Here is a 15,239-nt window from a genome sequence, read left to right as displayed (position 1 = left end):
AAGAGTCCCCCAATTCTCACTTAGGCCGTGTTCACACGGAGGAATCTGCTGTGGATTTGTGGGTGGATTCCTCCTGAAAACAGAGATTGCAACAGAACGTGGAAAAAATAAGCGTCCTGCTCGATCCATCTTGAGACTCCCTGCAGATTAGGCCTAACCAGCAGCAGGATGTTGCAACGGAACGCAGATTCACTTCATCGGCATCCCGTCTCGGCCGCAGCAAAAATTCCAGCGGTGGAAAATAAAGAGGAATTCCTCTTTATTTTCCACCGTGTGAACATACCCTAACATTTGGTAGGTTAGCAAATAGCAAGGGCGAGATATGTGGCCGTACGACTGCAGAATTTGACTACTCATGGCAGTTTGTAGTCAGAGATACACAGGTCTGTACAGGATCTGTAAAACAGAATAATAGAAAGTCTGAACAATGCCGAAAACCACAAGGTTAAAGCCAACCCAATACTCTTACTTGTGTGAGTCCCTTTGTTGGCATTCTGAATGCAGTCCAGACTAGGCAGTTTTTCATTGGATAGAAAGGCTTGTGCAATAGCTGTATAGAAGCTTCGGGCCACTCCGCTGCCTTCACCAGGCTCATCCTTGAAGGTCACCTTGACTCGGTGGACGGCCATTGGTGTGGTGGCACATCTTCTACCAAAATGATTGTTCAGCTGTCTCATGGTTTGCTGAATGAGGAGCTCTCTCTCACGGTCTACCTGCAGCTCAAAGTGCAAACCACAAAAGAACGTTAACTCCTTATTGTCGCAGACACACATCACCTATACCAACAGATCCGTTCATAAACTAGATATCTACCTCTAGCGTAAGGTCTCTAGACTGTTGGTTCCTGAGCTTCTCCATCTCTCTTCTGAACTTGGATTCTTTTACTTCAAAGCCACCCAACTCGGTCAAAATCTAGTGAAGAAAATTATTGTATAAAAGTTAAATACACACAAATCTCCCCCAACACAGCAGTGGGACTCTGATGCTTCTACTACTTATAGAAAAATGGTAGAACTAAGCGTTTATAGAGGTTTGCTGATAGTCTTTGTGAGCTCTGGGTTCTACTTTTTTTTAATAAAATGTATGCATATCTCGTATGGTAATACGCATTAAACGCAAAATTTAAAGGGATTCCATCAGTAAAATGCAATTTTCTTCTGACTAATGTGTAGGCATAGCTTTAAAGAAAGGCTATTCTTCTCTGCGCCACTGTTCGGTAGAAATCCAGTTTTCTTTAGTATGCAAATGAGTTCTCTCGCAGCACTGGAGGCATCCCCAATGCTGCGAGATAAGTCTCGAGCGCTGCCTCCATCTTCATCTGGAACGGCCTCTCTGCGCATCTTCTTCCGGCGCTGGGTTCAAACTTCTACGCATGCGCAGTCGGCTCTGGCATCGGGCAGAGCCAACTGCACATGCCCGCGGCCATTTTTTTGTGGCCGCTTAGGTGAGCATACTGCGCATGCGCAATACGCTCCTGGAGTTCAATGGAGTACAGAGCGTAAGCAGCCACAAAAAAAAAAAATTAAAAAAAAAAAAAAAAAAAATGGCTGCAGGCATGTACAGTCGGTTCTGCCCGAGACCCGATGGCAGACCAGACTGCGCATGCGTAGAAGTTTGACCCCAGCGCTGGAAGAGGCCATTCCAGACGAAGATGGAGGCGGCACTGAAGATTTCTCTCGCAGCATTGGGGACGCCCCCAGTGCTGCGAGAGAACTCATTTGTATATCGAAGAAAATGGGATTTCTATCGAACGGCGGCACAGAGAAGACATCTAAAGGTAGGAGAAGAATAGCCTTAAGGCTATTCCTATTCCTAAGTGTTAGGATCCCTTTAACAGCCTCATTCCCACTAAATGGAACCTAGCTGAATCATAAGACCTGATACTATTAGAGAGAGAGAAAAAAAAAAAAAAAAAAAAAAGCTAGCAGTCTCAGACCAGATTTTGAGCCGAAACTGCCTCATTGCCCCCGTGTGAACTAGCCCTAAAACAGATTGCTGTAAAGCCCTCACAGAAATATCAGCCAACAAGACAAGAATACACACAGGACTTTTAACCTATTTCTTTCCAACCCAAGCAAGGAAATTAAGAATTGGAAGATCGCAGTCAACAAAATCTCTAGTTTGAGATGAGCAAATTCTACCACAACACTGATGAAATTGAATTCCCTTCAAATGTATGAACGGTGTTATTTCCAATTCCTGTTCAGGTCACAAAACTGATGTAGATCATATGACACCGACTCAATAGGACATTACACAGAAATGTAATGTAATAAAAAATAAAAATCGGAGGTTTTTATTTCGGTTACTTACAGATCCAGGCTCTGCTCCCACATCTTCCATAAACACTCTGCCAAAAAGTTCAAGGGATAATCTCCATCTCCCCAACAGCATATCATGAGATATTACCATGCCCATAAAACTGCACTGCGGCCTGAAATGTATTAGGGTGAAAAATGGGTGTCAATCAAGGAGACGAAAAAAACCACCACATGTGCCAAGAAGTTGTTGTACTGGAATGGAACCGACTGCAAATGATGATATTTATAAGCAATTACAATATTAGACTTGAAAAAGAACATTAATTGGGAAAACCGTACAAATGAAAAGAGGCTCTAGGACGTTGTTGGGCCAAATGTAGCCTAGATACAAGATGAAATGCAGGCATACTGGTTCTCTATGGTATCCTGCATCACATTCGCCCCTGGATGTTGTAACTGGGCCTGTTGATTTTGCACTAAAACCACAACTGGTCTTAAATGCTCCATTAGTGATAAGTCTGACAGCCAAGCAGGCCAAGGAAGTGTGGTAATCCAATAGAGACTCCTAAGAAACTCTTGCTGTGAAGGGGGGCATTATGCCAGTTGTCTGCCCTGCCATGAGAGGTAACACATGGGGTGCAGGACGTCCTGTGGAGCTGTTAGTGCACCTCGTGTCACTAAGGGTGACTGACTGTCATATGCGATGACTTCCCAGAACATTACACCAGCAGATTGAGCAGCTCCAAAGTAAAGGCAGGACTAAAACACTCTATGAGGCCATGAATCAATCAGATCCCAAACAGAACCTGGATTCATTGCTGAAGACAATATGGTTAATGTACACAGCAGTCCAGGTTTCTCAAACATGACAGCTCGACAAAGCAAATGCAGCGGTGGGTGGTTGTCAAGCACAGAACAGACATCAAATGTGCTTCTGCCAAACACCTGGGAGTGGTCTAGACAGCCAGGGGTGTGTAATGAAAGCGCTGCCCGGATCTGGATGCTGATCAAGGAAACTGCTGTATCTGCTCATTGTCATTTGATCTGTCAACCACCATCGTTGGACTGTCAACATCCTAACAGCTTGGTCAAGATGGTCTAGACCAGTGATGGCGAACCTTTTAGAGATGGAGTGAATCGGTGGGTTTTGGGTTACAGTTTGGGCAAAGTGCCAACACAGCAAATTAACCTTAAAACTGTGTGGCTCCACAAATTACAGTCATGTGAATGGGGCTTTACAGAACTTACAATGTAAAGAACTTTATACTGACAGGTGAAGGTCTCTGCATTTTGTACTTTTTAACAATTAATGTTCACTATTTTCGCACAGGATCTGTTTTATAGTGACCGTGGAAATATTACAGCCTATACGATTATCACGTCTGCTATAAAACCGATACTGTGTGACAAATAGTGAGGGGACTCCACATAGTACAATCTGCCCCGCAGTATTATATTCACCACAGTAGGCCTCCCTCATACAGTATTATATGCTCCACAGTAGCGCGCACCCCACCACACCCACCAAGCATCAGGGCAGAGGTCACAGTCTGCAGTCCGTGTAGGCCTACACAAGCAGCCTACACCAACAGCATTATGTGCACTTACTAACAGAATCCTGGACCGGATTCCCTGTTAGTGAGCCATCTGGGAGATTGTGCGCTTGCCAGCAGACAGACAGGGCTCTACATGCCTTCTCCGGCTCACATGCTATAGGTTCGCCATCACGGGTCTAGACAATGGGCAATTTGTCCTACTTCATCTAATTCTAGGGCCACTTCTCCATTTGTCAAATGGGCATATAATGCCTTCCAGGGCATCGTAGAGGTAAGTCTAGCAGTCATTGATCCTCTGAGCTTCATTACCCAAATAGTAGACTCCAATACTTTCAATGAGGCAGCAAGGGAAACACATGCAATCCCCTCTTGTGGCAAAACCCAGTGTCAAATCATAATGTCAAATGTCATAAAAATGCATGCCCAGTTTTGAAGGAATCCAATGTTTCTATCTGGGTGAGATTTTTTTTTTCTTTTTTTTTCAATCAATGAGTGCATTTATAAGTATTTCTTAAAGGGGTTAAGCCACTTGTTGCAAAGTTAAGGAATTCTGAAGTTTGCATTAAAAAAAAAAAAAAAAAAAAAAAGTGTGAGGAAGGGTGGCAATACATACTAGACATATATATGTGATGTGGGATAAATGGGAGCTCTGGAGACAGCCAAAGTACAGAGCGCTGCTATGTCTGGCTCTCCCATTGAATTGAATAGCAGCACAGTCTGGCTGAGATCAGGCGGTGTGCCATCAAGGGGGGAGAAACGTTCTCAGGAGAAATGAGTCTTGAGGCGAAGGCCCCACTGGGCAGAAACACAGCACTAAAGCGCTGCAGGAAGAACCGCAGTGTGAACGCATTGCGGTTCTTCTCGCAGCGCTTTCAACAGAACGTTCACAGATTTTTATTTTTTATTTTTTTCCTCTGCGGACTTTGTTACAATTATATCTACGAGGAAGCCGCCGGCGTTTCCGTAGATATAATTGACATGCTGCAATTTTCAAAACCGTGAAGGTTTTGGAAATCACAACGTGTCCGCGCTACAATTTTTTTTCCACAAAGCTGGCATGGGATTCGCATGAATTCCATCCACTTTGCCAGTACTGTGAAAACACCGTGATTTTTACAGCGGCATTTCCGGCAAGTGGGGCCCCAGCCTAAGTCAGATTCCCAGCAGTATTTTTATCCTCTATCCTATTGCCATAGGATAAACACTTTTCGTGGCTTAACCCCCTTTAACTAAATGATGTGCAAGTCAATAAGATGACAAATTTAAGATTACCTGAACGATGTCAGAGGAGGACCCTCACTCTCCGTCAGACCAATTTCTGCCAACAAGCTGCTCTTCAACTGCGCTGCTAGATCATGAGCGGAAGGTCCGGGTTTGGAGCTTTCCGCTTCCTCCGTAGGTACATTTTCTTCCATGGTTTCCTTCTGCCGATTCTGCATACTCATTACATTTTTCAAGTTTGCAGCATAGGACATTTTAGTTGGCAGAACCTGCAGAGCACACAAGATACATATAGGTATATAAACATGACAAGTGCCTTAACATGAGCTCTACAACAAATTATGGATAATGTATATGGGGGGGAAAAAAAAACAAAAACGTGTTCCCGATAACAGGAGACTGCAGTATTTACTTGAACCGTCTGGTAGGCAAAAAAAAACGGTTCCCCGTAACGTGCACATTACTTAGATTTGCTAAAGGTCTCTTAAATGCCACCCTCTGTTGTGCAATAGCAATATACCGTAATCGCATGCAAGTGAGTCACGCTCTGCTGCAAATCCGCCACAATGCTAAGACATGGAGTCATGTTAGTGAAAAAGCTGACTAGGCCCGGGCATCCCTGGCATTCCTTAGACAGGCATATATATAACAGAGGGTGATAAACCCCATTCCAATATATATAAAAACCGCCGCTTTCATTTTGGAGAACGTTACATTTTCCCCATTCTAAAACCATCTCCAGAGTGTAAAAAGTTCAGCATAGAGGTGAAGAAGGACAGAAGACATACAAAAATCATGAGATATATATTATGTGCATAATGAAGAACATGCCTGCTTAGATGGCTGATGTGCGGTGATGTCTGGCGCCTGTTCTCTTACCTCCAGGCAGTTTCTGTCTACTGTCACTTCTATTAAACATTTGCCACTATTAGCTGTAGAGGAATAGAGACCCTGACTTGGGCGGCCAAACAAGTCTTCTTTCCGAGCATTAGGCTACAAATAAAAACACTTACCATTAAACCAGGGACATTCAGCAGAACGTGTCAACTTATCATTTACAATGGATTTACCAAGACATATCTGCCCTGTGTGTATGGATTAACTACTTCCAATTTCCCTGGGCCAGGATCAGCTATTTTTGGTGTTTTCATACATGCGGCTTTGAGAGCTATAGTTGTTTTTATTTTCATTTGGGTTATTCAGATCGTTTTTGCATCTTGTCAGTGACACAGATTACATTGTAAACCATTCCTGCCTTGCCTACAGGAGGTCCAGCTGTAGTTGCAGCTGGCTCTCCAGTTCTGCAGCTGCACAATTTTGTGCAGCTGTTTAACATTGCAAGGACGTACAGATTAGCCCTTGCAGGGTTAAGAGTGGTCCAGAACTGGTTAAGGAAACCTTTGAGCCAACAAATTGTTCTCCAATGGCAGCAGTGTGTCACTTGCACAGTATGTTGTAATTTTGCAGAACGTGCAGGTTCTTCCACAATAAGGCAGGTGTCTAATACATTTAAAGGAATTCTACCATTAAAATCGAATTTTTTTTTCTTGTTGACACGACAGAATAGCCTTAAGAAAGGCTATTCTTCTCCTACCTTTAGATGTCTTTTCCGCGCCACCATTTGGTAGAAATCCTGGTTTTCATTGGTATACAAAACTCTCCAGCACCGCCACCATCTTCTTCAGGAACGGCCTCTTGACACATCTTCCTTCGCTGGCGGTCAAACTTCTAGGCCTCAGGCAGAGCAGACTATGCATGCCTGCGGCCACAAGAAATATGGCCGCTTACACAGTAAGTAAGCAACATTTTCTTGTGGCCTGTGGGCATGTGCATCAGGCCTAGAAGCTCTGCCCTAGGCCTGATGCCTAGAAGTTTGACCGCCCGCACCAGAAGACGCGTGAAGAGGCTGATCCTGAAGAAGATGGAGGCGGCACTGGAGAGTTCTCTTGCAGCATTGGAGACACCCCCAGTGTTGTTTGAGTGCTGGGGCCCGCCCCAAGTGCTGCAAGAGAACTCATTTGCATACTGACAAAAACCCGGGATTTATACCAAATGGCGGCGCAGAGAAGACATCTAAAGGTAGGAGAAGAATAGCCTTTAAGGCTATTCCTACGTGTCATGGAGGAAAAAAAAAAAAACACTTGATTTTAATGGTAGAATTCCTTTAAGGGTATCCCTTGCAGATGGCCTATTGCTGTGGATAGAGATAAAGCTATCAAATCAGCACTAGGGGGAGACACCATGCTGCAATTCATAAAAGAAGCACAGCATATTCACAGAAGTAACATGGCCGAAAACTCTGCATGCCCAAAGGCAGCTCACACAGGCTGACTGACACATTCCCTTCTAAAAATGGAAACCTGAAGCATGAATTAAAGGAGCAAGACCTAAATTCACTAAATCAAGTGCACAAATGCAATATGTAACTGCAGAGGAAAATACATCTCCACTGGACTGTGACCAGACAGATGTGACACCGGATACAGTTACTATGTGATTTACATAGGTTGTGTATTTGTGGCTTTCCTGCAGGGTAAACGAAACACCAGACATTAAACCAGAAAGGCGCTGGTCGATTTACAGTAAGTGGCTTTTGGAGTCTGATGTTACCTTACACAATCTTATAGCTAAATACATTAACATGACGAGTTCTGATATACTATATCTTACCTGTAAGAGATGGGGCTGGTCAGCCAGAGGAATCGCTTCTGCAAGAGGAACCTCAAAGGGATTTGGTGGAATGCAACCGAGGAACGTCATGGAATCAGACCGACGGAAAAATGGGTGATTCTGGCCGGTTTCTGCAGGCAGAGCGTCATCGTCCTTGTCATTTAATGTCGAACCTAAAACATACAATCCATTATAGGCAATGAAACACTGCTGGAATGGATGGAAAACACAGCAAGACAGAAGCTGGATGACCTACAGTGTAGCGAGTTACTGTTACAATGATTGAGGACCTATAATAACATGGTTTTCCCCATTAAGACCCCAAAAAAAAAAAAAAAAAAAAAAAAAAACACAAACCAAAGTTTGCAACTAAAACCAGATATCTGGAGCAAGTGAATAATAATCTCTCAGATTCACCGAGTTGCATTTAACTTTTACACACCCAGTGCAAAAAAAACATTTGTTCCAAATATCAGGATGATGCAGGGCACATTATAACATTCATACTTAATAAGCTGTACAGGATTAGAAAGTCATGGCTGCTCTGTTCCAGAATCCTCGCACGTCTACAGGTTGTATTTGGTGCAACCCCAACAAAGTGAAAGAAGCCGCACTGCAATACCATACACTACCTGCAGGGAGGTGCGGCACTTTACATCACACAAGGCTACTTCTCCTAAATGATCTCAGATATAACTAAAAATTGACAGATATGAAGCTATGGAGAGTCAGCTATACTAACTCTGATTGGTGTCGTCGTCATTTTCATGCTCAGAGTCTTCATTATCAAGACCCAGATCCAATAGTTCTCTTGTCCTAAGGAGAGAGAGGGGGAGTAGGTCAGAGAGGCGTACAAAGTTTAAAGCCATTCAATATAATGCACCCATCGTAATCGGTAAGGGCTCGTTCACATCTGCGCCCAGGTGTCCGTACTTAGGTTTCCGTTTCCTGCCTAAAACACAGGCAGGATACGGAAACCTGCAGGAGTCTCTCTCACCCATTCATTTGAATGGGTGAGAGAGATGTCCGGCCGTGCGCGGCGGTGAGCGTTTTAGGCTCTCCGCCGCGAAACCGGGTTTTATAATCCGGACACAGAGTCGGACATGCAGTACTCTGTGTCCGGATAAAAAAAAATCCGGTTTCGCGGCGGAGAGCCTAAAACGCTCACCGCCGCGCACGGCTGGACCCGGTCTATGGTTTCCGTCTTCTGGCATGCAGAAGACTGAAACCATAGAACGGAGACCCCAAACGCAGGTGTGAACCCAGCGTAAGCAGAGGAGTAAGCCTTGTACCTTTTTCGCTCCATCTGTGGGGTGTCCAATGTCGTCTGCTGATTCATCGCTTTAATCCAATAAATAAGAGCTTGGAAAACATAAGCCACGTGTTTTAGAGAGCAAACGTCCAGCACTGGGAGAACATCTGAGTGTTCATCGTTGTGGGAGCGCATGAGAGAAAGTGCGTAATTTAGGAAGTCCCCTCGTGCAGACATCCCTTGGCGGGCACTCAGTAGGGTGGCTCTTCTACAAAGAGATAACATTGAAATACGAAGATTAGGACAGTCTTACAAGTCTTAATGATGACTGATCTGTCATCAATAATGAAGTTCTGTTATTGGACATCTCTTCACATTGTGGGTCTCACTAACAACTGACCAGGAAAGTACTAAGAACCCTGCTAATATCAGGAGGGAGGTAGGGAATTACCTGATTTTTCCAGTGGCAAAGACTGGGCAATGTAAGACTATAGAATCATTGGCGACTGGCTACTAAACGGACCACAGATGAGGAGGCGGCTGGAATTTTGCTGACAGACAAGCTCTAGTACTTGTCTCTGAGAAGAGGGCAATAGCATATGACTGACAGAACTCCCATGGATTAGTGGTGACAATGGGTAGATATTACTTACGCATGTGTGGTCGTATAACTCCGCTGCATAATATGGTGCAGGTCCTATTCCTGTCTGTTCCTGCAGCACAGACTAATTTATTCCATCAATAAAGACCATATTGTTTTCCACTGACCAGCACACCGATATGATCCTATACATGGTCCCTAAACTGATTCAGTCAGTGACTAAAGGAAGTGTATAGTGTATGTATGAGGAGCTAGCACTACTGGCTTAGTGTCTACCTGCAAGGTTTTTCCCGTGTAAGGATATGAGCAAGAAACATTAACATGAAGAATCCTCTAATAGTATCTTGTGACTAAAGTCTACATTACCTTCTACCCTCTAGTGTCCTTAAACTAGCTTCTTCCCGAGCAGTCATCCTCTCCCTCCGGGTAGGATTCTGGGATGCGTGGAGAGGGTGGTTTGGATGACCAGGATCTCCAGCAGATGACAATGCAGACCCATAACGGAGCTGCGCTTCAGTAGAGTCCATAATGCTGACCATCCAGTTCCAGGTTGGAATGAGTTTTTCTTCTACATAGTTCTGAAATTGAAATAGTTAACGTTATTAGCCATACATGAATAGTGATCACCTCTGGTACACAAGGTTTAGAGACGTACCTGCAAGTTAACCGCATCTTGGTAAGTCAGCTTCACAGCGGCAGGAATCTGGGAATACACCAGATGGTTATACTTGGGGATTAAACCCATTAGGTCTGAGATCTGCCGAATGACTATGCTGTATGCCCTTGCTAGGCTGCTTGCAGATGTCAGGTAGCTGCTGGAGTTGCTCGCTTCTAGGGCGGCGGCTGCTGCACTGGAGCTCATATTCCCACTTCTGCGCAAGCTGGATGGTTCGATGTAAATCAGTGCTCCTGAGCTGGCTGTAGAATAAAGTGAGACTTATTACCTTGCATAGATCTCACCATGGGAGTGCGGGGTTATAAATGTAAAGGTTACAAACCACAAGGAATCACATACAATATTGTTTAGACTTACCTGCTGGGGTGGAGGTGCTAGACGGGGTTGCATTGGGAGCCCTTTGATTTTGTGTGTTCCTTACAGCCCATTGCATGGATCGAGGAGCCTGTGCAGCACCATTTGCATGTGTGCTGTTCGTCGATCTCTCCAATGGCTCATCGATCATGAAAGTCTCCTGATCCAGATCATCGCTTTGACTACTACTGCTGTCAGAATCACTGGAGTCATTGGACTGAGAGTCATCTTCAGAGAAGAAAGCTGGGACACTGCTTGCACCTGCATAGGAAGCATACAATATTTACCACACTGATTTTAGAGAAACTAAAGCGTTAAGGCTGGAAACACATCTGTGCTGGAACTCCAGAGTATCCGTTGGAAAGCACCAGACAGGAGAAAGGTGGGGACGTTGGGAAAGAGGGGGGGGGGGGGGGGGGGGAGGCACACCTAGACTGACAATCTCAGTTGTAAAAACAGGCGCGCCATTACACTCCATAATGCACGGTCTACCAATAAGTATTTGGACACCTGCGGTAGAATAGAAACACAACATTTCTTCCTATCCAATAGTAGGTAGAGCCCAGCAGATGCTTCCTTATGGATGGGTTTGAGTGACAATACTCCCGGATGCCTGGTGACACTCCTGGTGTATGTGAGCCATTGGTTGGGTGCGGTTTCTCTAGCCAGCACTCGTCGGTCTCCATCTCCCAGTTTCGGGGGTCTGCCGACGCAGGGCACCGTTCACCTTCCACTTCGTAATCACATAGGACACTGTCGAATTTGGGTAATTCAGTTCGCTTGCTATGTCCCTTAAGGATCAACCATTCCTGTGGTGCCCGACAATTACCCCTCTCTCGAAATAGGACAACTCTGCACCTTGTGGCATCTTGCATGTGATTAATGCCAATGCACTAATGCCAATGTGGTTTCGTATGTAACGGAGGACGGTGTGATGTACATCACGATTGCAGATCTCTTCATTTGCATGGGTGTCCAAACACTTATTGGTAACAGTGTACCAATAGGGGTCCCTCGGCCTCTATTTGTGTCTGATCAGATTGTTTTTCTGTTCTGGTGGACCAGAGGAATGTAAACAAGCGCAGGTATGAACCTAGCCTCAAACATACCTGCTTCTGAGCCCGCAGTTGCTGCCGTCACCACACTTCGGCGGCCGCTGGCGTTGTCCTGGTTACTGTGATTGCTTTCGCTGTCACTTTCGGTCTCTGCAGCAGCCAGGAGATCTAACTCCATGTCACTCCCTAAGACAGACCTCACAGATTACTCTCAAAGCACTTGGACTGTCTATGGAATACGTTTTGACAATTTAAGCAGCACAAAGTTACCATCTTCATCGTGTTCGTCATGTTGTCCTTCAGCCTCTGCATTTTCCTCCCCATGTTCCTCCTGCTCATCATGGTGGTCTTCCTCGCCAGCTACTCCCTCCACCACCTCCACCTGAAAACAAGCCATAGCATTGGTTAAAACGATAGGCGGTATTGGCTGACCATTCAACTCACACTTTCCGCCCATACAATCTGCTGTCACCCCACAATAAAGAGGCTAATAAAGGGTAATCACATAGGAGAATTACATCCATTCACTAGGTCTACTGCACAAGGCAACCAGACAACATGTGGGTGACAGAAATCCACCCTTGTGACGGTGCATTTAGGCCAAAGTTTTACATAAAACATCCACACAATATACCGTATTTTTCGGACTATAAGACGCACTTTTTTTCCCCCAAATTTGGGGGGAAAAGAAGGGTGCGTCTTATAGGCCGAATGTGGCGCCTGGCATCCGCTGTAATAGAGAGGCGGAAGCCGGCAAGTGATAGACACCATTACAGGTGCCGGGGCCTGCGACATCGGGAGCGGGAGCTGGCTTCATGCAGGGCAGGGCAGCGATGTCTCAGGCCCCGGCGTCTATCCCTCACCGGCATCCGCCTCTCTAGTACAGCAGATGCCGGGTCAGTATCAGCGGCCCCTTCTCCCCCGAACCTGTGCCTCCCCCGTACCTGTAAAGATGCAGGCCGGCTCCTGCGCGGCGATATCGCAGGAGCCGACCTGTTCGGGTGAGAGCCGGGAGCCTAATGAGGCTCCCAGGCCTGTCACTGCTGTATTAGTATTGCGGCTGGTCTCTATGACCAGCCGTAATACTAATAGACAGAATGTCCCATAGACGGCAATACAGTTGTATTGCCGTCTATGGGACTTGCAATCAAGCGTCCGCAGGTTCAAGCCCCCGGGGGGGAATAAAATAGTAAAAAAAAAAAAAAAAAAAAAAAAAAGCTTTAAAAATATATAATAAAAATATGAAATAAATAAAAGTTCTAAATCACCTCCTGTCCCTAGAATCTCTCTCTCTCTCTCTCTCTCTCTATATCTATATCTATATCTATATATATAAAAGTAGAAGATCATATGTCATAAACCACCGGTTTTTTTTTTCAATAAAAGGTGATCTAAGCAATAGACATTCCCCAAAATGGTAAACTAAAAAGTACTTCTGGCCCCCCCCCCCCCCCAAAAAAAAAAAAACTCTATGCGTCCCCGTACAGCTGCAGGGTCACCTGTCAATGTGGCCTTGCAGCTGTTGCAAAACTACAACTCCCATATATTAAATATTTTGCCAGTTTTTGCTTCTAAATTTTTTTCCCCTATTTTCCTCCTCTAAAACCTGGGTGCGTCTTATAGTCCGAAAAATATTACCTCTTCTACATCAGCAGACACTATGTCATCCTGTTCTTCATCTCTGCTCCGCACAGGTTGGGACTGACTGATCCTCCGTTGCTGTGGATTTCTAATGATGTAAGATGACTGGGACTGATTGGAGCTGAATAGGGAAAAAGTAGTTCAATGTAGGAAATGAAGACATTTGTCCAAAGTGCTGTGAACCACATCTATCATGACCCCTACAACATGCAAGACAAAATGGGCACGGCCTAATGAGACACCGTGGAACAAAATTTTGGTGCATTTTTCTGCCATAAATTAAGTCAACTAAGGGCTCGTTCACACGGGGCGGATTTTGACGCTGAATCCGCCCTCTCACAATAGAAGTCCATGTAGACCACAAGCTTCCTTTTTTCCCCCCCATGAGTGGTATGTTCCCACTCACAGAAAAAAGCGAGCTGTCCTTTCTTCAGGAAGATTCCGCGGCTAAGTCAGCCTCGGCGTCTGCCTCGCGACAGCACCCTCTGGACTAGGCTCATTCATTTGGGCCTACTCTGGAGCAGGAAGCCGCGACAGTCACATTTTGGTCCTATTCTGACGTGACTTCCAGAGTCAAAGTCAGGACCAAAATACGCCATCCCATGCCCCGTGTGAACTAGCCCTAATAGGACATGCAAAGTGAGACTAGACCGTAAGAATATGACACTGTCTAATCTAGGGCTGCGCTTACTAATAGACAGGATTGATAAATCTGCCCCCCCGTGTTATCTCCTTACTTGCTGGACTGATCAGAAGATGGTCTTGGAGGAAGAGGTTCCACTGAGAAGAGTTCTTCACTTCCTTGCATGGCATCAATACTTGTGCTGGCCAGTGTGAATGGGGCGGTCGGACGTGCAATTCCCATTCTCACAGGAACAATAAGTGACTCTGCAACATTACACAGCTCCTCTACTGCATAAGGAAGCAAGGCCTGGAAAACCCTTTTACATTTGCCAATAGGTTGTGGAATAAAATTACTGTAAAGCAAAACAGAATTGGCTTAGGAAGGCGATATGAAAAACCTAATATGAAAATAACCAGCTAGTCTGAACATTACTGTACATAGATTCCCAGAATGAATATCCAGGAAACGTCAACTATCTGCACAAAGTGTACAAAGTCATAGCAGCTTACTTTTTCTTTTTGGAGGAAGCCATTTCAACACTGAGAATAACAAAGACGCGAGCCACGGAACGCAGAAATCGCATGGTGACGGCCACGGCCTCCTCTCTGCGCCCTGGAGTGTATTTGTTCTGAAGTTCTTTCACCAGCGTTCCGAGCAATGTGTCCAAAAGCTTAAAAGGAGAGAGAGTCTAATAAGAGTCAGCAACATCAATTGTGCGATCCTCGCTGGAATACCACACTCCCCGTATTTATCAAAGCAGAAGCCGCAACGTAAAACACTGCTGCAAGCCAGCAATACTGCGAGCGCTGACACTTACCAAGATGTCCGCTGTGCATTTGACAATAAGACAGTGAGTGAAACAGTCCAGGCGGATGGTGCCGCTCTGTTGGTTTAGATAAACTTGTTCCTCTGGAAGAAGATGACCGATTCGACTGCTTGCACTAAGACTTGAAAAAAAGAGATTGTATATTAATTAAAGTGTTTTGACGATGAAAAGATTATTTGCATGGAACATGTTCCCATTTAGAGCATATGGATTTCATGAGCAGGGAAGAGTTGGGGGTTGGCTTTGAGCCCCTCATGCTCAATTATCAAAATATTGGAGGAGTGCATCCTATAAAAGCAATGGGAGGTAAGCTGTAGTAATTGTGTTCAGCCAGACAATCCGCAGGGGAGATCACATGATCAGTATAGACCAGTCTTGCCACAACTACTGCGCTAACCTGGTCACGTGACCGCTAGGGACAAAGTGGGTCAAAGCTAAATTGAATACAGAGTCAGCGGCAAATTGAATGCAGACTCCTCAGTTGACTACTTAACATTAAAG

At 45.1% G+C, this 15,239-nt stretch overlaps 1 protein-coding gene across 9 annotated transcripts in view; it reads right to left on the bottom strand.

Moving 5' to 3' along the window:
• UBR5 (ubiquitin protein ligase E3 component n-recognin 5) overlaps positions 1–15,239 on the bottom strand; it is a 62,436-nt gene that overhangs the window by 7,412 nt on the left and 39,785 nt on the right. For 5 of the 9 annotated variants that reach the window (XM_075270165.1, XM_075270167.1, XM_075270172.1 and 2 more), the window contains 17 exons: positions 14,730–14,859; positions 14,422–14,582; positions 14,025–14,264; positions 13,285–13,408; positions 11,917–12,028; positions 11,701–11,832; positions 10,595–10,852; positions 10,217–10,479; positions 9,928–10,139; positions 9,001–9,228; positions 8,451–8,524; positions 7,709–7,881; positions 5,918–6,031; positions 5,090–5,307; positions 2,314–2,434; positions 814–912; positions 470–719 (listed from right to left, as the gene is read on the bottom strand). In XM_075270165.1, coding sequence (XP_075126266.1) covers positions 470–719; positions 814–912; positions 2,314–2,434; positions 5,090–5,307; positions 5,918–6,031; positions 7,709–7,881; positions 8,451–8,524; positions 9,001–9,228; positions 9,928–10,139; positions 10,217–10,479; positions 10,595–10,852; positions 11,701–11,832; positions 11,917–12,028; positions 13,285–13,408; positions 14,025–14,264; positions 14,422–14,582; positions 14,730–14,859 — 2,909 coding nt within the window. The remainder of the gene's footprint in view (positions 1–469; positions 720–813; positions 913–2,313; positions 2,435–5,089; positions 5,308–5,917; positions 6,032–7,708; positions 7,882–8,450; positions 8,525–9,000; positions 9,229–9,927; positions 10,140–10,216; positions 10,480–10,594; positions 10,853–11,700; positions 11,833–11,916; positions 12,029–13,284; positions 13,409–14,024; positions 14,265–14,421; positions 14,583–14,729; positions 14,860–15,239) is intronic. The other 4 variants (XM_075270169.1, XM_075270170.1, XM_075270173.1 and 1 more) reach the window with 2 other exon arrangements.

Source organism: Leptodactylus fuscus, chromosome 4 (assembly GCF_031893055.1).
Source record: "Leptodactylus fuscus isolate aLepFus1 chromosome 4, aLepFus1.hap2, whole genome shotgun sequence".
Classification (NCBI taxonomy): domain Eukaryota; kingdom Metazoa; phylum Chordata; class Amphibia; order Anura; family Leptodactylidae; genus Leptodactylus; species Leptodactylus fuscus.
Note: the sequence above shows the minus strand (reverse complement) of the source record. Positions and strands in the feature narration are given on the sequence as shown.